The 26,834-nt window shown below is 39.2% G+C and overlaps 1 protein-coding gene across 4 annotated transcripts in view; it reads left to right on the top strand.

The window, feature by feature from the left end:
• LOC131027070 (U4/U6 small nuclear ribonucleoprotein PRP4-like protein) overlaps positions 1-26,834 on the top strand; it is an 88,758-nt gene that overhangs the window by 27,156 nt on the left and 34,768 nt on the right. For all 4 annotated transcript variants that reach the window (XM_057957040.2, XM_057957038.2, XM_057957039.2 and 1 more), the window contains 2 exons: positions 2,377-2,830; positions 3,102-3,299. In XM_057957040.2, the coding sequence (XP_057813023.2) occupies positions 2,377-2,830; positions 3,102-3,299 (652 nt within the window). The remainder of the gene's footprint in view (positions 1-2,376; positions 2,831-3,101; positions 3,300-26,834) is intronic.

Below are 26,834 nucleotides of genomic sequence, written 5' to 3'. Positions count from 1 at the left end.
CTTTATACCCATCATGCGCCCTTTTGTAAAGTCGCGACTCTTTAATGGTTGCATCGCTTCATTAATTAATTCGTTCTTATCTGTTTGCGTGTGTTATCTGATTGCACTGACACTTCATCAGTGGTTGGTCATCTTCATCACGTTGACTACTCACTGTTGACTGTGCTCCACGTAGCCACTGTCTGGAACACCTTTACCGACGTAGCTTCTCAATATCGTCCAAGGTTAGGCCAAGCAATGATCAGGATTATGATTGTAATTGATATTGATAGTTATAACCACGATCAATAGATCTTCGACTAAACTCAGATCATGACGACTGTCGCCATATGTCTCCCTTCCATTGGAATGTAATGTGGTGTGTAAGATGGTTTGCGATGATCCCCCTTATGCCATGATCACATGTCCTGCCCCTAGTCAATATTCTTTGTATCTTATGACAATCTCCTTCTACAATGTTTGTATTAATATTGCTGCCTTATAATATTACTCTTGCTGACTTCTGTAACACCACTTCATAGTTTCAGATGTTCTTCTACAGTGACGGTTACGTTCTTATAAGGATTGCTTCATAATGTCTTGGATAGGATGTTCATGCTAATGATGGTTTGGATCTCTGATATCTTCCTGATCCAATTCTTCTTCTGTGAAGGTGGTCTTCTTAGTCGATTTCTCATTGCTGGCTGTTCTTATACGATCCTTGATCAAGTTCTCTACTAGTCACATATCACAGCAGTGATACTTTAATAAATGCTTATGATCACTTAATGATCGATATTTTCTAATCTCCTAAGCTGCGATGATAATTGTTGTAGGTAAGTTGGTTAATTAGCAAGGCCATTATTATGACAACATAGGCTTGGATGCTTGTAAGTCTTTATGACTTTGGTCTTATTGATCAGGATCATATATCCAAACTCACATCATTTATAAAGATAATACAAGGAGCTTTCTCACGGTGTACTGTTTGTTTGTTTGATTTTTATGGATTGGATGGGGACATCACATACGATACCTATGCACATGATATAATCATTTTTAAAAGTATGGCAAGTTATACCACATGGACACTTAATTCTCAACTGAGAATACATCATATGCTACTGCTTCCTCTTAATAAGAAAGAACTAGAATGTGAAATTCTTGATGGTTTCCATGCTGTTTCTCATTCAAATCCTTTATACTCCAGTTTTCTTGTCTGTATTTGGATCAAACACACATGCGTGTGCACTGATGGCTTCTCGAGAACTGAATCCAACCATGTTCTTGCTTCTCTGCAATCCTCCTGTATAAGGGATATCACATGTTGGAACCTGTAGGGGGTTTAGGGTTGTACACCTTACCTTTATAGGTTGCTCTGGCAAATGTAAACAAACATTGACTCTGGGTACAGCATGCCCCAAAGTTTGCGCTATAGTATTCCTTACATAAAATAAAAAGAGCACTTATTTGAATGTCCGAGTAAAAGACAGATAGCATCCAGTTTGGTTTAACCATAACAGGCATGCCTGTGGCTTCTTTAAATATGTTTTTGAATCCTTTGGAATTGCATTATGCCCATCTTCACTGTCAAATTTGTGTTCTTCTACATTTGAATTAAGATTCTTTTTCTGAAAGTTTCAGTGTCCAGAATACAGTATGTACAGCTTGGTATGATGAATATAGACTGAAGTAAAAGAGTTTGCTTCACCAATATTTGTGAATTAAACCATAAACTCTGATGTGGGAATCAGTAACAACCATAAACTCTTGATTTGTTAGCATCATCTTCAGGCATTGAATGTTTTGGGTGCTGGCATCACAGAGCACTAGCACTGGTTTGGTACGCTGGAGCAGATACTTGGTTCTGAAACATGCTTATGAATTGCTTGATACATTACATGCCGACGCTGGCTGTAGGATGTGAGCTAGTACCTGATCAACTTAGATATTATGTTTTTATGCCCACTTGACACAAGTGAGGATGCATTTATTTTTGGTTTGAAATGTGTCTAATATTAAGTTGTAAATTAAATCATTGGTAATATTAAGCTAATTCAAATTGAATAAGTTTCAAGTGGCTGTGCTGGTATTATAGTAATGGCTCTTTTGGTTTCCTCTCTCCCTAGCATGTTGGGAATTTACAATTTTATGTCATAGAGGAGATTCACTTTTCACTTGTTTCATTTTTTTTGTTATTTTCTAAAATTTCATTTTAGTTTGCTTTGGAGTAGTGCATATAGATTTGCATTTCTACTTTTCAACTCATACGACATAGTTTCTTGATATTACAATATGGGTCGTGTAATTGTTTTTGGAAAGATAATAGTTGTTAGGTTAAAGTTTAAACTTTGTAGATATCATTTTGTTGACTTCATTTTTATTTAATACTTGAAGTGCTTGGAGTGGAGTCACAAAATTATGGAGAGTGCCGGAAATAAAAAAGGTTGTAGCTTTAAAGGGGCACACTGAACGGGTAACGGATGTCGCCTTTTCTCCCAGAAACAACCATTTAGCAACATCCTCTGCTGATCGTACTGCAATACTTTGGAATCCTGAAGGAGGTATTCTAAAAACATTTGAAGGCCATTTAGACCGTCTTGCTCGTGTAGCATTTCATCCATCTGGGTTGTATTTGGGCACCACTAGCTTTGACAAGACATGGAGATTATGGGACCTTAACACAGGAATTGAATTGCTACTGCAAGAAGGGCATAGCCGCAGTGTTTATGGGATTGCTTTTCATTGTGATGGTTCATTAGTAGCAACTTGTGGGTTGGATGCATTGGCACGTGTTTGGGACCTTCGTACAGGAAGAAGCATCCTTGCTTTGGAAGGCCATGTGAAACCAGTGAGTTGCTACAGTTCTTCTCTGCAATTATCTTAGACTAGAGTTCTTTTGCTTTTGTTACCATTTCTTCATTATCCCATGTTCTTTGTATAGTACAATCTTGATGATGATGATTTGGAAAATAGTTTTACACATTGTATGAACAAGAAATGCCAGAATTCTTATATTGTAATTGATTTTTCATGCTGTAATGATGTTGAGATGATGCCATTTAGCTAACCAAGCACTATGATTTTCTTAACTTTGTTTTCCGTTCGTTATTCAATCGTAGGTCCTTGGCATAGATTTCTCACCAAATGGGTATCACTTAGCAACAGGTGGTGAAGATCATACCTGTCGCATTTGGGACATAAGGAAGAGACGATCAATATATGTCATACCAGCTCATTCTCACCTCATATCACAAGTCAAGTTTGAACCTCAGGAGGGATATTTCTTGGTAACTGCTTCATATGATAATACTGCAAAGGTATGCCTGCATTTTTTTAGAAAATTTCTACTCCAATTTAAAGGTCTGAATAGCATTTTATTATTATTCTAAGGATTGGTACATGTTTTTGAATGGAATTGGTATAAAGAAAGAAAGGACACAGATGTTAACTGAAGAAAGGAAGGAAAACAGAAAGTAGGGGTTTGGCAGAACAAGAGTCTTGATATTTGAAAGATGCCAACTGAGAATTTGACCCAGTCTGAAGTTTTTTTGTTTGCTTTCAAATCTTTGACCAGCGAATTGTTTTATTGGTTTGAGGTGAATTTTGATGTTTTTTTAAGTTTTTTGGGGTTTTGCTTGCTTGTGCCAATGAACATGTGCCAAAAGAATGCAATACATAAAAGAAACAATTGAGTGAAATAAAATTTCAGAACTCAGATTTTATTGTAGCAAATTATAAATTCACTGTAACGCCCTGCCTGGATGAGCTTATTTTGATGCTGAAGGCGGTGCACAAAGCAATACATGAGCCTCCAGGTGCTGCAAATTGTTCCAATGTGTTTTATTATTCTTATATATAATTATCAAAAACAATTTAAAGAAGAAATAGCAGATCAGGTGCTTATTCCAAATCTTGTCAGGAGAAACCTCCAGAATTGACCCTTTATCTCCACTAAAATGCTGATGTAGCCCAAAGGTGTTAAAATTTCCCTGAAAGAAGCCTGGGAATGGTATGGCCAACATTAAAAGCACAATAACTGCTAGAAAATGTTCCCCAATCTGTGTTCCAATCTGCTCAAATGTGCTGTAGATGATCTATTCTTGCTGAAAGTATGAATTTTCCTCCAGATATTGGCCCCAAATGACTTGAAAGAGGATTCCTTCAATGCAAAGGTGAATGGGTTTTCGTGCACACACTGAATAAGGGTGAGATTTTTCGTTCTCAATCTGAAACTCCAATCAAGCTTGCTGCTGTAGTGCTCTCCAGGGAAGAAATTGTCAAATATCCAATTAATAATGAATAAAATGCTGCCCCCAATGTCTTCTAAACATTCCTCAAACCCTAATTCGAATTTGGGGTTAGGGTTGGACTTTTGACATCATAAAACATGTTAAAATGTTTATTTTTATTAAAAAAATACTTCCCCTAAGTGGTTTGACCCATTGAGGGTCTAATTCCTCATTAAAAGTGGCCATATTATTAAGTTATAACTTCTAGGGAATTGTGCCAAGGGGCCATTTTATAATTCATCACTAACTTTTATTAATCTCTTTTTTAATAAAGTTACTTTATAATGAAGTATTATAAAGTCTATGTAACTTAAGCTCACCAATGCCAAAAAGTGAATAAGTATATATTCTTCTTGGTAAATCCAATCATCCCCTAGCCTCTGTAATTGCCTGCGGAGATGGCTAACAAGCAAAACTATGCAATTGAGTGATCACAGGAAAAATGGGGACATTACAATATTTCAATTTTTTATTGCTGATGCAAAAATGGCTATTAAACTATCACTATGCAAGCAATGTCTATTGTGTCATAAATATGAAGTTCTTATATGACCAAAACATTTTATCAGTTTAAGTGTTAAGTAAACACAAACAGTTAACATTTAGTATGTTCATATATGTTCAGCTGCTATGAGCTTAAATAACGGTTCTGTTAGTGTGCAAAACTAATGTTTGAGATAGCCAGCTTGATATTAATTCCAAAGAGTACTAATTGTAAAGTTATTAATATTCTTGCTTAAAAATAGAAATAATAGCCAGTATTCATGAGGAATACTGATTAGTGGGGTCTGGCAGAGCAGCAGTCTTGATACTTCAATGTTTCATTGACTATGCTAAAATGGTTATTAAACTACTGACATGCAAGCAATACTGATTGCAAGATAAATGTGCTGGTTTTCTCACATGACTACATCATTTAAGCGTCTAAGCAAATATGGATTCTTAATGTGATATATTCAATATTCATGCAGTGCGAACTGAACTATCAGCTCTGCTAGTGTGCAGAAGTGACATTTTAGATAGCTTGGACTTGTTTAATGCAAACTGTAATTTTAATGCTTGAGATTGTAAAGTTATTTTTCTGCCAAAATATACTTAAGGCTTTCAGCTTCACTGAATCTCATCACAAAATACATACACACATGTGGGTGCTTAGTCTTCCACTATAATGGAATCCTTTTCAGCTTATAAAATCCAACTCTAATTTGACGCTTGACCTGATTGGCCTTGAATGAGTATATAGAGAAAGAAGTGTGCTTGACTTAGAATTTTTATAGCATAAGACAAATAATATGCATTCTGGAGTGAAGAAACCAATAGGAATTATTTCATGGAAAAGAAGATATAGTTAAGAAATTACATGGCCATAAGTTGATGCTATTGGTTTGCAATGATTGAATTATGAATGATTTTATTTGGCATTTATATTTTTAGGAAACCAACCATACAAGTGATATTTTCTATTATGTGGGGGCACATGCATGCACTCATGGATTTATACGCCTGCCATTATTAGGATGCTGATTACAGTACCCCTATTTTTTCTTGGATTTTTTTTGTATTATGGTAAGTCAATAAAATGTACAATTTTTTAATCTGTTTCTAGTTCTTGGAGAGCTACATTGGCCATTATCAGAAAACCTCAATAATACTACAGATAAATCGGTTAAGAGATTTGTAACTGCAGATAACAAAATATGTCAACTGATGATGAAACATATACTGTAATGTCCTTACCCTCAAAAAATCAGAAATATAATTCAGATCTGGAAATTATATTTATAACATCAAACCAAACTATGTCTTCACACATCAAACTATGCCAAACAATGCTACCAATTTACTCCAAACTTCTCCAACTGTAATAGTTTTTTCATCAACTGAAAATAACAATAAACAGGACTGATTACAGACCCAATAATAGCAGCATACTGCTGTAACATGTTCATAAACTCACAACAAAAAATCACAAACTCTGCTTCAAAAGCACTCCAAACAACACCAGCATTAAACTTGGAAACTAGAGAAGAAGCAACAACAATCCACCAAATTTCCTTCAGCCCAAATACAATCTCAGAGTGAGAATGCCCTCTATGAACAAGGGTTTTCGTCCTTTGCTCATACAATGCTCATGGGTTTCCATCCACAAGCTCTCTCCTTCAACGGGGTCCCGTCCACTGAAGAAGCTCCTTGCAAATCTGCAAATGTAGAGAATAAAATGATAATCCACAACTACTCCAAATTCCCAAAATCTCAATATTTGTATCCATCATGTATGCAAGATTTGGGCGCCTGAATTCAAACTCTCTCCTTTGGAATTCTTGCTAATTTAATTATCATAGTTGCCAAAAGTTGTCATTCAATTATCAAAGATTCTCCTCCACTTGTAATGTCAGAAACTTTCTAAAATTCATCCTCCAGCAACTTTCCCAAAATGGCACAATTTCAAATTCAAATTCCCTCCTTTGGAACTCCTACTAATTTAATTATGACAATTGCCAAAACTTGTCATTGAGTTATCAAATATTCTTCTCCACTCATAATGACAGAAAGTTTCTAAAATTCATTCTGCAACAACTTTCCCAAAATGACACAAATTCCAACATCCCACTAAGTCTTTCTAATTTAATATTTAAATGTCCTTTTGATATTAAGAACATTTGGACATTTCTAAATATTAAATTAATCATTCTCTCTAAGCTTGTCCAATTAACCCAGGTATCTGAAGTTCCCCCAACTACGGTGACCTAGGTCTCCGAAGTTTCCCCAACTTTGGTGACCCAGGTCTCCGAAGTTCCTAGGTCGTCTCTTCCTCAACTCTGGAACTCCGGAACCTCGAAGTTCCCAGGTTCCCAAGTCTTCCCAACTTTGGTGACCCAGGTCTCCGAAGTTCCCCCAACTACGGTGACCCAGGTCTTCGAAGTTTCCCCAACTACGGTGACCTAGGTCTTCGAAGTTTCCCCAACTTCGGTGACCTAGGTCTCTGAAGTTTCTTGGTCTTCTCTTCCTCAACCCCGAAACTCCGGAACCCCGAAGTTCCCAGGTTCCCAAGTCTTCCCAACTTCGGTGACCCAGGTCTCCAAAGTTCCCCCAACTACGGTGACCTAGGTTTCCGAAGTTTCCCCCAACTTCGGTGACCCAGGTCTCCAAAGTTCCTAGGTCTTCTCTTCCTCAACCCCGAAGCTCCGGAACCTCGAAGTTCCCAGGTTCCCAAGTTTTCCCAACTTCGGTGACCTAGGTCTCCAAAGTTTTCCAAACTTCTTTTTGGCTGGCAAGACTTCCGGATGGCGTGATCAACACTCAAGGCTTTAAATGCTCCGACAACTTTTGTGACTATGCACCTTCTTTTGTGGAGCCACAAGCATGCATTTAATGTTTTTGGCAGGATTTCCATCAGGAGAGGTACGGGGCCATGCTTGTTGTGGTGACTTATGTCATGTCTGCATGCTCTGACTTTGGAAGGTCAGTCAATCCACCCTTCTCAAGGTTGCCTTTTCAGGGTATGGCTAGGTTGCTTGCATGTACAAAAGTCAAGTGCATGCACTTCCCTGCACTCCCAGACTGACATATAGGGTCATGGTCACTCTTGTAACCAATTTTCTATATAAAGGCCGTTTTGCCTCGTTGTAAAGGGTTCTCTCCTTGCTGGCTTGAGCTATCCCATGCTCTCCCACTTCTCTTGTATTTATCTTGCATTTATGCAACTGTAAGTTTGGCCATTGGCCTTATAATTAATTGAAAATCACCATTCTTGCCTTCTTTCAACCTATGCATGCTGTGTATGTTTTCTTACCTTCATCATAGGTGTATGTCTTGTGGCTTTTCTCTTCATATATGCTGTGTTAACTTGTTTTCTGAGTGACTTGTGGGAATCCTTCTCTCCTCTTGACACTCAACGAATTCTAACCTCCATATATGCATTGGAGTCACTCGTGCAACTGAAGCTTGTGCATCTCCTGGATGTTTCAGTTAATTCTTTGTGTCATTTCGGTGGGGAGAGAAACAATCTCTTCTTGGTGCATCACCTCCTTTTGTTTCAAAGAATTCTCTCTTTCCTTTACCTTTGCAAAATTTGTTAGGATAGGCCTAGGAGTTAGTTTTGAAGTGTTGAGTTGGTTCAACACTTGCACCTAGAGTGAGAAGGAAGTTGGCCTTCTCCGGAGATTCAACCCCCTTGCGCAAGGTTCCACACTTCGGGGTTGTTTCCATGTTTCACAAGGTTGCTGAGTTGATAGCTCAGCAAGGGTGCGAGGTTTTGTGATAACAGTTCTACTTCTCAATTTATTTTCACGTTGATTAGATTGAATGGAAGAAGTTGTTGAATGTATTCATGTGGAATCCGCTTAGTCCATACCACTAGCCTCTTACTGATTGTGAGCATGCCTTGCACGGTCAATTGGAATAACATGAGCTTAACCTCGAATCGTCCTACACTCATTGTTTATGCATTAACTTGAATGGTGATCAATGTTTGGCGGTATTGGTTCGAATATCCTTGAAACGTCCTTAGAAGATTGCACTGAGCTTGTGTCAAATTGTTCTATTTGATGGTGGGACCTTGCCCAGTAGGATTCCATAAAGTCATTCATTCATCTTCTTACATTCTAGGTCTTAGCATAGATTTTTCAAACCCTACCTCTTTTGCTATTTTTTTATCTTTCAATTGAGTAGATAGGACCTAAATTCTAGCAAATCAAGCATTCGAATGTAAGTCCCCTTGTGATTCCAGCATGATCACATCAAACCAATGAGCTTATCCACACGTAGAGACCCTACATTCATGAACCTTGGAGTCTTTCTTGGATGAACCTTAAGCAAACGTTTAGCATCCAAAAGATTTTGTTCAAGAGAGGATAAGATACTTTGGTATTTTATTCTGTGTTCACATGTGCGTAAAAAACACATCAACAAGTTGGTGCTCACAAACTAAGTTAGGGGTTGGTGCCTACAAACATTGTAAAAGAACAATCATATAAAAGCAATAATTTGATGTTGTTTTCTCCCATTTGGGTTTCCACGTAAAAACCATTGCGTTATTGTGTTCTTACTATGTGCATGATTGTTGAAGTATAATGAATAATTCTATTACGAATAATAAAGTTTAAATTGGTAAAAACATAACCCAAAAACCCTAGGTGGTAAAAACATAAATCCGTCGTTGAAGACACAAGGTGGTGGTTTCAATGCTTAAAAAACACGACATAGAGCTGTCAAATGGATCGCATGGGTTCTGCAAATAGCCGCGGTCACGGAACTTAGAAAATTCTCTAGACATGGGCCGTCGAACAAAGAGAATGGCGCTCGAATAGATAAAGAACAACACACAAAAATGCGGAAATATAGGCCATTGTGTGGGCAAACGAAGAATGGACGCTGTGAGCAAAGGGAGAAGACGCACCTGAAAAAGTGGCGCGGAAAAGAGCCGTCGGAGGCTGAAAAACTGATTGTCACCATTGAAGAAAACGACGTTGCTGGTTAAAACAAAGACCCTTTGCGATGTAAGCCATGCACGGGAAAGCAAGAAAGGCCTCAAAAAAACAAAGATGCGGGCTGAATGACAAACGCGTCTATGTCTAAATGCACCGGCTTAGAAATCGAGAACAAAAAAAAAGTCGATTCACAAACGCGTGCCCCCAAAAAATTCACAAAATGTCACATGAAAACTTTTCACGAATTACAAACTTTTAAAATTTGTCCAAGATTTAGATTACTGCTGTGATACCATATGAAAAATTGTTAATTGCATAATTTATTAAAGGAGTGAAATGTACATATATGGGCAATTACATTGTCAAAGTTTCCTAAAGAAACATTTGATAAGGAAAGACTAAATTAGAAAGAATCTAATCTACCTTTAATATATTATTGACCATTTAATAAGATTAGCAAATGTTAATCTAATAGATCCATATGACAACATAAGGAAGATCAATGGTAGCAGGCACAAACATAGGCCTCATATAGACGACTAATGGATGAATGCCAAGTATGACTTTGATATTAGAAGGAAGATGTTCTCTAGGCTGCAAATAGAGATCATCAAGATGTGTAGAGTATTCGCCATCCTCGATCAAGTGCAGGATGATGGAAGGCGTCTCCCACATGCTTATGAGCAAGAAAAGGATAAAGAGATACAAGTTGATTGGGTTGTCATTGAGATCAATGAGTTAGAAGAGCTAATGAGGCCTATCATGGCCAACACGTGAAGATGGGTATGAAAAATAAATTGAATGAATGATTCAATAATCAGATGATTACATTGAACGATATACACACATATATATAGAGGTTACAAGACGATGTTCTATAATTAGAACATAATGTTAAAGTAAAAGATTAAAGAGCTAAACGCTAAATTAAGCGTGAAAGCTAAATTAAGCTTAAAAGCTAAATAAAGCTTAAAAGCTATATAAAGCTTAAAAGCTAAATAAAGCTTAAAAGCTAATTAACTAGAAAGCTAAATACATAAAAAAAGTAAATGACCATAAACCAAGGAACTAAAAATAGGTGACTAACATAGAATGAAATATTCTAATACCCTCCCTTAATGGTTATGCTAGCTATCACACCAAGCTGCCCTTTAAATTTGAGAAACTTTGCCGGGCTCAAGGACTTGGTGAGGATATCTGCAGTCTGATCTTCTGTAGGAATGTACTGCAGTATCGCTGATCCATATTCAACATGCTGGCGGATGAAATGACAATGAAGCTCCACATGCTTTGTCCGCTTATGCAAGGCTGGATTTTTGGCTAATTTTAGAACCCCTTGATTATCACAAAACAAGAGAGTAGGTCCTGGTTGAGACATTTGCATGTCTGCAAGCATCCTATGTAGCCAAATTGCCTCACATGCTACCTTAACAGTTCCTCGATACTTTGCTTCGGTCGAGGAAAGAGCTATTGCCTATTGCTTCTTGCTGGTCCATGTGACTGCACCTGTACCCAAGCTGAAAACATACCCAGAAGTTGACTTTCTGTCATCAACACAACTTGCCCAATCTGAGTCTGTGAAACCAACCAGCCTAGGATCTTTGCTTCTGCTGTACAGAATGCCAAAATCAGGAGTACACTTCACATATCTAAGCACACGCTTCGCTGCAACCCAATGTTCAACTTTTGAGGCTGACATGAAGCGAGAAATATAGCTCACAACATAACTGATGTTAGGTCTAGTGGCGGTGAGATAGATGAGGCTGCCCACTAGTTGCCTGAATGAAGACTCATCCACTACAGGTGAATCTGATTTGGCTGATAATTTGAGCCCTATCTCCATAGGTGTAGATGCAAGTTTACAATCTTGCATTCGAAACTTATCTAGTAGGCTCTTGGCATACTTTGACTGAGAAATGAATATGTGGCTATCAGTTTGCCAAACCTCTACACCGAGACAATAATGGAGAAGTCCCAAATTTGTCATATCAAAATGCTGACACATTCTGTTTGACATGCATGATCAGATGTGCTGCATTGCTAGTAATGATGAGATCATCAACGTAAACTATTAGGAATAGAATATCATCACTAGTATGTTTGACATACAAATTGGGATCTGAAGGACTCCTCCTAAAGCCTTGATCAATCAAGTACTTATCAATTTTGTACCATGCACGAGGAGCTTGTTTGAGGCCATAGAGTGCTTTGACTAGTCTACATACCTGGCGTTCCTTACCGGCAACCTTGAAACCTGGAGACTGCGTCATGTAGACTTCTTCTTGCAAATCACCATTGAGAAAGGCACTCTTGATGTCCATTTGATGGACTTTCCATCCAAATTGAGCTGAGAGAGCGAGGACAAGCCTAATGGTACTCATCTTGGCTGTGGGAGCAAATGTCTCCTCATAGTCGATGCCCTCCTTGTGTGAAAACCCTTTTGCCACCAATCGAGCCTTGTACTTATCAAGTCTCCCATCAACTTTATACTTGACTTTAAACACCCATTTGCAGCCAATGGGCTTCTTTCCTGGAGGAAGACCGGACAATACCCAAGTGTTGTTTTCCAAAAGACTATGTTGCTCTGCTTCCATAGCCTTTTCCCATTCAGGTACACCTTTAGCCTTTGTATATGTTTGCGGCACATACATACTGTGAATGTTGGCCATAAGAGAAAAATTAACTGTGTGTTGCTTGCTCTTACCTCTAACTGATCTACCCTCAATGAGCTCATCATCATGAAGATCACCAATGGTCTTGGTCCACCACTTAGGCCGGAGAGTAGAAGTACCAACATCTGCTGCAGGATGAAGAGTGCCTGGAATATTTGGAACAAGCTCCTCTGGATGTGGATCGAGAAGATCCTGAGGAAAGTTAGGGGGTGCAATGTCATTCCCGGGAGACCCCACAACTTCAAAGTCAACTAAATCCCTCCCATCAGGTGGAGCTAACGGAAGACGAACAACCATACTTACAGCCTTTGGAGGGTGATCCGCAGTGCTCATATCAGGAGAGGAAGGTTGAAAAGGCCCTCTTTCTTCATCAAATACTACATCTCGACTGAATATGAGGTGATTAGTGTCTATATCAACCAGCCGATATGCCTTGTGGTTGTCACTGTAGCCGATGAACATGAATTTCTAACACTTTGGATCCAGTTTGGTGTGGGTGGCATCTGGAATTCAAACATACGCTATAGAGCCAAAACCTTTCAAATGACCGATTTTGGGCTTTCTACCAGACCAAGCTTCCTCTGGAATCATCTTCTTAACGGCCTTTTTGGGAGATCGGTTCAGAAGGTAGAATGCAGTGATGACCGCTTCCGCCCAAAAGTGTTTTGGAACATTTCTATGCTCCAACATAGACCGAGCCATCTCAATGACTGTACAGTTCCTGCGCTCAACAACACCGTTTTGTTGTGGGGTGTAAGGTGTGGTAAGCTGATGGTTAATGCCATGTGATGCACAAAAGTTGGTGAGCTCTGTAGAACAAAATTCCCCTCCATTGTCGGACCGAAGAGTGACTATCTGACAACTAGACTCTTTTCCACTAAGGCCTTAAATGTCTGAAACATGGTGAACACTTCTGATTTCTGTTGAAGAAAATAAACCCACATGCGTCTGCTGAAATCATCAACAAATAATTGAAAATACCCGCTTCCAGTGACTGATGGAGTGTTCATGGGACCACAGATGTCCGCATGAAGGAGCTGCAAGACCTTGGATGCTCTCCAAGCGTCTCCATCTGAAAACGGAGTCCTATGCTGCTTTCCAGCTTGACACACTCCGCAAACTCCATGATTCTGAGTTTGAATCTCAGGTAATCCTATGACTAGATCGTCTCGAACCAACTGAGAGAGATAGTGGACATTGAGATGCCCGTATCGCTGATGCCAAAGAGTGTTGATGGAAGTACTCCTAGCTCCCATGGCGAGCTCCTGAGAACCAGTAGAATCCACTAGTCTATAAAGACCATGATCCTCAATACCAATTGCAACTGTAGTGCGAGTCTCCCTGTCAACAATGTTGCACTTGTGCAACCCGAAGACGACATCCAACTGTGGTGAATGCTGCATAATCTGACTGACTGACAGTAGATTGAGCTTCATACCAGGTGCAAAGTATACATTGAGGAATATTAAATCCCTCCCACCAGATGAAATCTGAACGTTGCCCTTGCCGACAAGAGTATACTCTGCGCCTCCACCAAAGATCACTAAATCAGTGAAAGGCATGTACTCTGTAAACCAATCCCGACGATGTGTGAAATGCCGAGAGGCTCCAGAGTCAATGTACCAGGCTGATGATTGAACATCATCAGAGGAGGTTTGGGCCATGAACGCATAGAAGGCAGATTTCTTTTGATCAGGATGCGTGGCAAAATTGGCTTTTCGCTTGGACCCTCCTTGTTTGGATTGTTGGGATGCTATCAATTTCCAGCAATCTTTCACCAAATGGCCATATATATGACAATAGGAACACTATAAGCTCTTCTTTTTGGAAGATTGCTGAGGTTGACCTTGACCTTTCTGCTGGAAGGACGGAGCTTTCCCCTTGTACTTATGCGAAGTTGAGGCTGTGAAAGCCTGTTCAGTGGATGAACTAGCACTGCTTCCAAACTGTTGCTTCCATCGATCCTGTTGTAGCAGCTTGTTGCAGAGATTAGGAAACTTCAAATCAACACTAGTAGAGGAGATATTGAGCATATCAATGAAATGCTCGTAGGATTTGGGAAGGCTTTTCAGCATGATCACTACCATATCCTCTTCCACCATGGTTCGGCTTATAGCTTCCAACTGATCACGGATGTCCTTGATCTTCGTAAGATGTGCCTGGATAGATGACTTCTCATCCATCATGATAGAAAACAGTATATTCTTCAAAAAGAAAGCTTGGCTCTTGTCGGACGTTTCATTAAGATCCTTCAAAAGATCCCAGATCTCTTTTGTTGTTTTACCTGAAGGCATTTGTGGGAGTTGATCATCTGTGACGGAGAGTTTGATAAGCATGACAGCCTGTCGATTCTTCAGATTATGTTTGTCTTGATCATCACCTGTTGTTGTAGGACAAGATTCCTTGCCCTAAACAAGCTGATCAAGGCAACGATACTCAAAGATGGTAAGCATACGTTGTTTGCAGGTGTTGTAGTTGCGGCCGTTGAACTTCTGACTGTGTTCCAACATGATGTTGGTTAATGATGCCATCACGGAAATCGAGGTTGATTGAGGTCAACTAAGTGAAAGCAAGAGACAAAATAATCTGATTTTAAAAAAACCAGAATAGAAGCAGCTTCTAAAAAAACCGAAACGCTATAGGAGAATTTTGGCACGAATTCCAAGGCACGAATTTCAAGGTTTGGAAATAGCAAAAATTGTGAACTGTTTTTAAATTCGAAAGCAAATTTGTTGGCACAAAATTCGAGGTTTGGAAAACGAAGCACCCAGAAAAATTTGAGACCAACCCTAAAAAGCTTTCAAAAAACCCACCAAGAATGTGAAATTAGAATGTAGATCCGACGGCTCAAAAATCGAGGCACGAAAAACGATGCACCCAAAAAATTATGATGATGACCCAGTCGAGGTCTCGAAAAACCCACCAAGAATCTGCAACCAGAAGAAAATTTCGACTTGAATTGAAGGGTCAAAAGGCTAGTCGAAAATTGGAGAAACCCTAGGAAAATTTTGAACCTGCAAAAAAAAAAAAGTTTGTCGAGGAAGAGAAAAATAATCTTCTCATTTAAAAATAAAAAACAGCTTTAAGAAAAACTTCGAAAATTTTTAATAACAAAAATTCTTGAAATTTTTAATTTCCACGCTTTGATACCATGAAATATAAATTGAATGAATGATTCAATAATCGGATGATTACATTGAACGATATACACACGTATATATAGAGGTTACAAGACGATGTTATATAATTAGAACATAACGTTAAAGTGAAAGATTAAAGAGCGTGAAAGCTAAATTAAGCGTGAAAGCTAAATAAAGCTTAAAAGCTAATTAACTAAAAAGCTAAATACATAAAAAAAGTAAATGACCATTAACCAAGGAACTAAAAACAGGTGACTAACATAGAATTAAATATTCTGATAGGGTAGATGTCGAAACCAACAATTTGAAGAATCAAAATGTACAATTGACATATTATATGATGGGAGATTCAGTTTCATTCGATGAAGAAACTGAGAGCATAAGCATGATTGAGAATGCTACTCAGTCATCCCAACCTAAGTGTTCCAAGAGGAAAGGAAGCCACAAAGAATGATCAAGACAAAAGAAGCACAAGACAAATTCAAATCATCCTTCTACTAGCACCTCATCCATACAGTAGGTCACAATGAATCAAGTATCCACCAATGAAGGTCAATCACTCAAGAGAAGCATGAATCAAGGCATGAATGAGTCCTTGGAATCTACAATACAGGACAATCGAGGTGAGAGGACAGATAAGGGAAAGCAGCCTCAAGTACAGGATCCTCTAGCAATGCAAGAACAAGCTACAAACAACATGGCCACAAAGAATGAATATGTGGAGATAATGGATGAAGATGATAATGAGGAAACTACTTCTCCACCCTGGGTAGATCAACAATTCAAGGAATTACAAGTAGAGAGGGAGCGATTCACTATCCCGCCCTTTCATAAGGAAAGAATGACTAAGGAAGTGATAGTAGCAGAAGAAGAGGCAACACATGATTTGGATAGCTTCTTGGAGAGGATTGGTAAGACAGTTGAGAAGAAGAAAGCTACTATGCTCTTTAAGATCACAAGAGATAATATAGGGTCTTGATTTATGCAGATAACTACCCCTAGAGTGGACAAGGCAAAAGATCAGATCACTGTCGATGACTATGACTTGACAACAATTGAATGGGTCCTGATATCGTTGAATAGGAGATGGAAGAGTTTAATGATTTGGTGAAAATAGTCCGGGATAGATTAAAGATGGTTCCAAAAGATAAAAAGAAGCTGGAAAAGGAATTGAATGCCTTAAGGAATTATCTTCAGCAACTCAGGAATCCGATAAGGCAAGCTGACCCTTCATGCATTCCTCCATCATTGCTTCCACCAGATTCAGTTGAGGATTTGGAAGAGATGAGAACTACCTCTTACATAGTGAAGAGTTGGATTGATAATTCCTTCACCAAGGCAAATGAGTTTGTGGGAGAGTTAGCACACATATTTGAGGGAGTTTCGACTATCCTTGACAGTTCTTAGGTGCTCACTGCTTCCTATGATGTCTTCGCTTACACTAAGGAGATTACTATTCTGAGGCTGCAAGTATTGATGGATATCCCCAAACAAACCTTGGTGACTGCTGGAGTGGTGAAGGATGGACAATCATGTGACTTCTATAGATGGTATTGCAGACTTAGAATGAGAAGGGATATGTATGAAGGTATCAACAGTGGCTGCACTTGAGTTGAAGAGATGACCAAGGTGATAAATGACAAGATCGTAGCAGCAGCTGAAACAATACTTGGGAAAGAGATGAAAGAAGAGGTAGACATAGCTGTTGACATATTGACTGAAAGAGTAAGGTATATCTTCTTTGGGCCAGCTGGATCACTTTCGGAGAAGCAGCTGGAAGACATTCAGTCATTCATGACACTTGTGAGCAACATTAGCGACTTGAGGGCTGAGTGGGAGAAGATTTTCATCTCATCCTTAGCTGAGTTGGATTACATGGAGAATCAATTGAAGATCATGCTTGCATCATGTCCAGATTCATTGAATTTGCTTGTAGAGAAAGAGATAAGGGGAACAAACTTCTAGAAGGGGAACAAACTTCTAGATGAAAGCTTGTTATGATCCGGTGTGGCATTGAATTTTCTCATTGGAGGATTCATCCTCATAGTTTGGGCCAGAAAGTTGTTACTTTCTCATTGGCTAATATTTGATGATATGCAATAATTAGGTATTTTGTTGTAACAAACCCTAATTAGGGTTTAGGTGTCCTAATCTTGGCCCTTGATTTTAGATTGATCTTTACCATTCATTTGTATTGAGAGCTCTATATAAGCTCAACTCGTTTCATTTGTACTTCATTAGCATAAGAGAGGTTTTGAAGAATTGTTGCTTTGATGCTGCCGGAGTTAATAAAATCATTGAAGTGTTGCTGACTTAATGTGTTTGGAGTATTTGCATGTTTCTTCATCCTTTCAAATCAGAAAATTAAAAAAAAAAAGATAGAATAGATTTGCTTCAAGTATTTTAGATGAATAAAAGATCATTGTTGATGATTAATGGTGAAATTCATATGTTCATACTACTAGTATTTTGCTGATTGCCAAATACTTTGCATGGTCAACTGAACTCTTTACACAAGCTTAACTTCGATTGCTACTCACCCATTGATATGCATCACATTGATGGTGTCCATGTTGTTGGTGGTGATTTGAACATCATTAGCTTACCTTAGAAGATTGCACTAGCTTTGTGGAGTTGTTCTTTGCATGTCAAAGCAAAGCCTAGTAGAGTTTCACCAAGTCATTCACTACATCTTGCATTCCTAGGTTTAGTTTAGCATTCCTCAACCCTTAATCCTTTTGCACTTTTCTATCAAGCATTCATTAGTAGTAATAAGTAAAGAGCCTCATTGCATATCATTCGAAAGCATAAATTAGACTCATAGAGCATTCCTTGCGTTTGAAAGATTCATCTCCTAAGAACAACTATGTAAGTCCCCTTGGATTACCAACAATCATATCAACCTTTGAGCTTATCCACATGTCAAGAACTGACATTTGGAACCTTGGACTCACCTCAAGTGATCACCTAGTTCAACATTTGAGGAGATTTTGTTTAAGAGAGGATAAGATACCTTTGTATTTTATTCTGTGTATGAAGTGCATAAAAACACATCAACAAAATTGGTGCTAGAAGGAGGGCCCTTCAAGGAGAAGCATTCTCAAGGAGAATCATCAATCCAAGGACATTAACAGCTACAATCCCTCATCATGAGTCAAAATGGTTTTTCTGCATGAGAACATATTTCCAGTACTTCAACCAAATCTAGGGTGGCAAATCGAACAAGAAGATATCAATTCACAGTTGAACACTCTTGTGTGGAATAGTAGAAGAAGTGCGGCTGAATATATGCGAGTACAATCTGTTTTGGAAGAAGAAGAAGAAGTAGCACAGCGACCTCAAGTTTTTCTCCAAAGAGCAGTTGAGCCGTTTCCTCGAGTCATCATCCAAAGGAATCAGCCACATCCTGCACGTCCTCAATAGAAAGTGAGCAACATTAGATCGTATCAATTCATTTTCACCAGAGAGGTTCCAAAGAATTCTAAGATCTACTCTAAGAGAAAAAGAACACCGAGAACTAAAATTCACTCCTAAGCCTAGGCGTGGAAAGAGAGAAGCTTCATCTAGTCAAGAGATACGAGGTGTAGAAGATATTTTCGGTTTATTCCAGACTCCACCATCTCAAGCTCAAGTCCAAGGAATTGCCCAAGTCCAAGGAACTACCCAAGCAGGAAATCAACAATGTTCAAGCCAAGTGGCTTCTCAACCAATCAGTTTAGCAATGGCTCACAATTTTCCACTCCCTCCTCCACCTTCCCCAAATAGTGCAATATGGTTGGTTACCAATCCATCTCCGATTATCTTTCAGGCTTATCATGACTTCCCAAAGAATCCAGATAAGTTTTGTTCCAAATTCCAAGTGAATGATCCAAATCAAACAGCCGAGGAGCATATTAGGATCTTTGAGGATGCATTGCGTAATAGACGGATTGAATATGTTGATGTAGCATGTAGGCTTTTCCCTTATTCTTTGGGGAAGAAGTGTTCTATTGGTTAATTCATTTGCCTGCATCCTCTATCGACTCATGGGAAAAGTTGAAAGCAGCCTTTATGGGAAAGTTTGGTATCCCAATTACGCCTTCAGAATTGTATAGACAGTTTGTGGACGTCAGGAGATAAGAACATGAGCCCATTAGTTCCTTCAACAACTGATTTCATAGGGCTAACACAGGGTTGCAACATCCTTATATTGTTAGTGATGAGTCCGCTAGAGAAGTTTACTACTCAGCATTGGATCACCTTACCTCCATGCTCGTGAGGCACTCCCATCTTGCTCCTGCCGATCTGTCAGCAGCTTATGGAAAGCCCATGGAAGTAAGTAAAGGGTTGGGTCAGAATGTAGCTGGACCCTTGGTCCATATGGGATCACCCGCAGAAGCAAATCAGATTCATGGCATCAGTCAAGCTTTGATTCACCATATACCAGTCATGAATCTAGTTCCTCAATCGATGTATCCAACCACACAGCCATCTAATCAGTTGGTGCTTTACCCAGGAGTTCCAATTTCACAAGCTTCCCAAATACATCCAGTTTACCTACAAAATGCAACAACATCTACAAGGACACATGAAGAGAAAGAGGAGATGAAGGAGCTGATTGAACAAGTAAAGAAATTGTCCACTGAAGTGACACATTTAAGAAATCAGAACAATCAACATCAAAGTATGCAAAGAAATTACCAAGCACACCAAAGTAACTACCAAGGCTATCAAGGAAATAGCTAGAACTTCCAATGAAACAATCAAAGTTATCAAGGAAACAATCAGGGATTCCGTGGTAATAATCAAGGATTTCAAAAGAGGACATGGTAATAATCTAGGTGGTAATAATCAAGTATGTGTTGGAGCTGATGTATGAGCTGCTAGTTCAGTTTGAGATCATCCGAGTGTGTATTGTTTGTGAACTTGGAGACTTGTTGGGGCGTTATCGCTTGCTGCCCTCACTGATACATTGTGTCCTTGATTCATTTCAGACCTGTGTGATCATAAAATTCAGTTTGCATAAGAATATGAGGGTGATTTGAGGTTGTTCATTATTTGGCTAATGGGAAGCGAGTTTGGGTGCTGTATACTCAAATTTCAGTCAGAGATGACCTGAAATATTCAGTTACAGACTTGTAACCTTGTTGGACAGAGTTATATTGCTTGGTGCAGAGAAATAGAGGCATTATGTGGGCTGCATCAGCCCATTAACTGCGTTTTTGTTGGTTTCATTGTGTGCTGGGTTGTTATTGATATGTTTGGAGGCTTTAAGAGGCATTAATAGCATGTTTTGTAGGAGTTCCAGAGGTATTCTTATGCTGTTTCAGACCTGCAACAGAGATATGTCAGCCTCGCAACTTTTTGATACAGGTTTCCAGCCATGCTATGCTCAGTCCAATCATCAAATGATGAGGTATTTTCACATGGGATTCAAATGTAATACTTATTTTATGTATTGGTGTCTTTTGGGGATGTTGTTGTCAAATAGTTTATGAACAATAGTGAATAAATGTTATCCACTTATCTCAATCTTTGTATCAGCAGTGAGTTTCATTAATGCAAGTTATTATTGTCGACTCTTATTGCAAAAAGTCCCCCAAAAATGGGGGGAACATTGCTACAGTTGGAGGGAAAAAGAGGAATTAAAAATTCAAAATAAACCATTTTTCTGTCAAAGGCGTTTTTTTGCAATTTAACATTAACATGTCCAAGTCTCCATTTCCCCTAGGCATCAACTTGGGCGGACCACTTCACTTTATTAAATCAATACACTAAAGTAAATATTTTAAATAATCCAAACCACTTTGCGGAAAGCACTGCCAAGGCACCAAAAACTGACACTGAACACGTCAAGAAGGAATCGATGCTGAAGAATGATGCCGGTGCCAAAATGGACACTTACTAAAAGTAGCAGTGCCCTTCAAGAATTGTGGAGAGCAACCTAGAAGGCCCAAAACACTACAAAGAGCGTTGCCGCAATCCTAGCCAACTGAACTTTAAACCATCAACGGATGCCAAGAAAATCCAAAATTGAGCTCTCCAAGAACGTTGGAATTCTCCTCGCTCACTTGGATACTTGGAAAACCTCTAACACCAGCCAACACTCACAGAATAGTATTGTGTAAAAATTGGGACATTGCACCAAACTGCTGTAATAATGCAAGACATAAGGCAGCAAAATTCTCTTTTGGTTCATTTGTCTGACATTATAAGTGAGCATAAAGAGCTGACCAAATCTAGAATGTTTTTCCAGTGCAGTTTATCATAGATGGCAAGAGTGAATTAAATATCACAATTGTAAGAGACACTGGTAATTGCAATTTGTTTTTGTTTAACTAGCCTCAAAGACTTTTATTAATTTTATCTGCTAAAGCCTTGTTTAATACAAAAATCAGACAAAAACAAAAGGTAACAAGGTTTGCAAATATCCTGATCCTGAGAAATAGAGTAGAGAATGTATCCTTTATGAGTAATGCATCCTACTTATATCAATAATATAAATTATTTTAACTGTTTGACGTTTCTTATTTAACTATTGAATTTCTAATCTACAGTATGGAGAACTGTGAACTTGATGAGCTATGGGGCATTGATAAGTTGATCTCTCATTTTCCATTCCTTGTTCTGATTTTAGTGAATTTCCTTTTCTCCTCTTCAGGTGTGTGACAACATAGAAGCTTTTCCTTTCTTATATATTATTTGAATTTTAATACATAGATATATAAATGTGAAACAAGCAAAGAATGAAAACCAGGTATCAACAATATTGTAGTTACCATATACAAGTATAAAACTAGTTTTCTTATAAGTTCATAGAAATGTATTGTTAGTATCTTGTAAGATTTGGTCCTGGTTTTTGGTCAGGCATTTTAATCCATGTAGTCAATCTTCTGATGGTTTTTTGGACATTGCCATCAATTCTCTTGCTTTTGTTTTATTTTGGGGTGAAATAGTTATTCACTACAGAAATTTTTGTCCAAGGAATGTTCAGGAAAATGAACTGGTAAAAATATTTTCTATTTATTAACCGAGAGAATATTACAATATATAGAAATGACAAAACACTGTAGCATTTAATTAAACTAACTAACTGCTACTATAGACATTTAAGATGCCTAACACACTAATTTGACCATTAACAGTACATAGAATTATTATTCTAACACCCCCCCTTAATGGTCACCAAGTGTTTGAACACCAAGTTGCCCCCTGAATTTTACAAACTTATCCGGGCTCAGAGACTTGCTGAGAATATCCGCAGTCGGAACATACTGCAACGGAACTGATTCGTCTTCTACCAGCTTGCGGATGTAATGACAATGAAACTCAACATGCTTGGTACGTTCATGGAAGACTGAATTTTTGGCCAGTTTGAGCACCCCTTGATTATCGGTATACAAGGGAGAAGGACCTACTTGCGGCATATGCATGTCAGAAAGCATCCTCCAGAGCCAAACTGTCTCACATGTGGCCTTGATTGTTCCCCGATATTCAGCTTCAGTCGAGGAAAGAGCCACGACTTGTTGCTTCTTGCTGCTCCAAGTGACGACACCAATACCTAAACTGAATACGTACCCAGAAGTGGATTTTCTATCATTCACTGATCCTGCCCAATCTGAGTTAGTATAACCAATCAGCTTTGGATCGTTGCACCTGCCATACAGAATGCCATAGTCTGAAGTGCCTTTCACATATTGCAGCACTCGCTTCGCTGCAATCCAATGATCAACTTTTGGGGTTGTCATGAAGTGAGAGATGTAGCTGACAATAAAACAGATGTCAGGTCTAGTGGTAGTGAGGTAGATGAGGCTGCCTACTAGTTGCTTGAATCCGGTCTCATCTACTGTATGTGAATCAGACTTGGCTGATAACTTAAGCCCTTTCTCCATAGGTGTTGAAGTAGGTTTACAATCCTGCATTCGAAACTTGTCAAGCAAACTACGAACATACTTGGACTGTGAAATAAAGATACTGTCATCAGTCTGTCACACTTTGACACCTAAGCAATAATGGAGAAGCCCCAAATCTGTCATATCAAAAGCTTGCCACAAGTCTTGTTTGATGCCTGTGATCAAATGTGCTGAATTGCCCGTAAGGATCAAGTCATCCACGTAGACAACAAGAAAAAGGATATCATCACCAGAGAGTTTGACATATAAATTAGTGTCAGAGGGACTGCGTTGGAAACCATGTTCAACCAAATATTGATCAATCTTAAAGTACCAAGCCTGAGGGGCTTGCTTTAGGCCATAGAGGCCTTTTACCAATCTGCAAACCTGATGTTCCTTACCAGGAACTTTGAAGCCAGGAGGTTAAGTCATATAAACTTCTTCTTGCAACTCACCGTTGAGGAATGCACTCTTAACATCCATCTGGTGAAGTTTCCATCCAAACTGAGCTGCAATGGCGAGAAGAAGACGAATAGTGCTCATCTTGGTAGTAGGAGCAAAAGTCGCCTCATAGTCAATGCCCTCTCGCTGTGTAAAACCCCGAGCAACCAATCTGGCCTTGTACTTATCCAAAGTACCATTTGCATGATACTTGACTTTGTAAACCCATTTACAACTGATAGGTTTCTTCCCAGGAGGCAAATCAGAAAGAACCCAAGTGTTATTCTTCAGAATACTATCGTATTTTGTCTCCATAGCCTTTTCCCACTCAGGAATGCCTTTAGCCTCAAAATATGTCTGGGGCTCATGGATATTGTATTTTGCTACTTTCTTTTGCGGCGAACTGATCTTTCCTCAAGAAGCTCATCAGCACAAAGATCTCCTATTGTCGTGGCCCACCATTTAGGCCTGAGGGTAGAAGTACCAACATCTGGCATTGGAGGAACAACATCCCCTAGAGTTTCTAGAACAAAGTCATCTGGATGCAAATCCTGTGAAAAATCAGGTGGTGCTGGATCTGTAGATTCCTCATCTTTAGAGTTAGAATGCTTGGAAGCCCTCCCATCATGGGAACCAAGAGGAAGACGAACACCAACATTAGAAGTCTTCACACATGGAGTCGTAGGACTAGGAGTAGGAGAAGGCAGAAATGGACTAGTAGTCTCATCAACCACAACATTACGACTGAAAATGAGATGATCTGTCTCCACATCAATCAACCTGTAGGCCTTGTGGTTGTCGCTGTAACCAGTAAACATAAGTGTTTGGCTCTTTGAATCCATCTTAGCATGTTTGGCATCTAGAATCCATACATGAGCAGTAGAACTGAAGACTTTCAAATGGCCCACTTTAGGATTGCGTCCTGACTAGGCTTCTTTAGGAGTCATCTTCTTAACGACATGTGTAGGTGACTGATTCAGGAGATAGACTGCAGTGTAAACTGCTTCGACCCAATATTTCTTAGGAACATTTCTATGGTCTATCACAGAACGAGCCATTTCAGTCATGGTGCGATTTCTACGTTCAACGACACCATTCTGCCGAGGGGTGTATGGTGTGGTGAGTTGGCGTTTAATGCCATGTGTAGTACAAAATGTAGAGAAGTCATTGGAACAAAACTCCCCCCCATTATTTGACCTTAGAGTGACAATCTGAGAACTAGATTCTTTTTCAACTAAGGCCTTAAACTGTTGAAATGTACTGAACACATTTGATTTATTTTTCAGAAAATACACCCACATTTTACGACTGAAATCGTCAACAAATAACAAGAAGTACCTGCAACTAGTGATAGATGGAATGTTCATTGGTCCACATACATTAGTGTGAACCAATTGAAGGACCTTGGAGGCTCGCCAAGAATCACCATTCGAGAATGGTGTCCGATGCTGCTTCCCAGCTTGACAAGCTACACAAAGTCCATGATTTTGAAGTTGGATCTCAGGTAGTCCAGCAACCAAACCCTCCTGATATAATTGAGGAGAGATAGTGCACGTTTAAGTGCCCATAACGCTGATGCCAAAGTGTTCTGATGGATGTACTCCTAGCAACCAGAGTGTGCTCCTGAGAATCACCGGAATCAACAAGTCTATACAAACCATGATCCTCAAGTCCCATAGCGATTGTAGTATGAGTCTCCCTATCAACAATGTTGCAGATGGACGAATTGAAGACAACATCTAATTGAGGAGAATGCCTCATGATCTGACTGACAAAGAAGAGATTATGTTCCATGCCTGGAACATAGTAGACATGAAGAAAAATTAAATTTCTACCTCTTGAGTGAATTTGGACACTGCCCTTACCAACAATTGTGTACTCTTCTCCTCCGAAGATGACTGAATCTGAGAATGGTTCAAATTTCGTGAACCAATCCCGACGATGAGTAAAATGCCGCGAAGCCCCTGAATCAATATACTAGGCAAAAGAGTGTACTGGATCTGGTGTTCTCTTGGCCATAGAAGCATAGAAAGCAGATTCTTTTTGCTCAGAGTGTTTGACGACATTTGCTTTCTGTTGAGACCCTCCCTGCTTCTTTTGTTCAGAAGCCAATTGAATTCGACACTCGGCCTTCATGTGACCAAACTCATGACAATAATTGCACTGAACGTTCTTCTTCTTCTTGCTGTCCTGAGAAGAGCCAGAGCTTTTCGACTAAGAAGATGGAGCCTTCCCTTTGTTCCTAGAAGATTTGGCAGAGAATGCTTGCTCGGTGGAGGTGGAATTGATACTACTTCCAAACTGCTGGAGCCATCGATCTTCCTGTAAAAGCATGTTACAAAGATCGAAAAACTTCAAATCGACGTTAGTGGAAGTGATATTGAGTGTTTCGATGAAATGCTCATAAGATTTGGGCAAACTTTTTAGGGTGATGATGACCATGTCCTCTTCCTCAATTGTGCGACCAATCGCCTAAGTTGGTCATGGATGTCCTTGATCTTGGTCAAGTGATCCCGCAGAGGTGTCTTTTCGTCCATCATAATCGAAAAAAGCATGTTCTTCAGAAAGAATGCTCTGCTCTTGTCAGAGGTTTCATGGATACTCTTCAAATGGTCCCATATCTCCTTCGCTGTTTTGCTGGACGATACTTGAGGTAGGTTCTCATCGGTGATAGAGAGTTTAATGAGCATGACAGCTTCACGGTTGTGCTCATCCCATTTGTCCTGATCTTTGCCGACAGTGGTTGGACGTTGAGACGTGCCTAAAACAACTGCATCAAGACATCAGTGTTAAAAAAGGGTCAGCATACGTTGCTTCTAAGTGTTGTAGTTGCGGCCGTTGAACTTCTGGCTGCTTTCGAGCATTATATTCGTCAGAGATGCCATCATGTACCCCGAGGTTGAACTGGTGAAGGCACGAAAACCAACAGATGAAAATAGAGGGTTTTTTTTTCAAAAAAATTTTGTAAGTCGGATTCTAAGGCAGAAATTGAAACCCTAGCACAGTTTTT

The sequence above is a fragment of the Cryptomeria japonica genome, chromosome 7 (genome assembly GCF_030272615.1).
Source record: "Cryptomeria japonica chromosome 7, Sugi_1.0, whole genome shotgun sequence".
Lineage (NCBI taxonomy): Eukaryota > Viridiplantae > Streptophyta > Pinopsida > Cupressales > Cupressaceae > Cryptomeria > Cryptomeria japonica.
The sequence above is the reverse complement of the archived record's forward strand: the minus strand, read 5'-3'. Positions and strand labels throughout refer to the sequence as shown.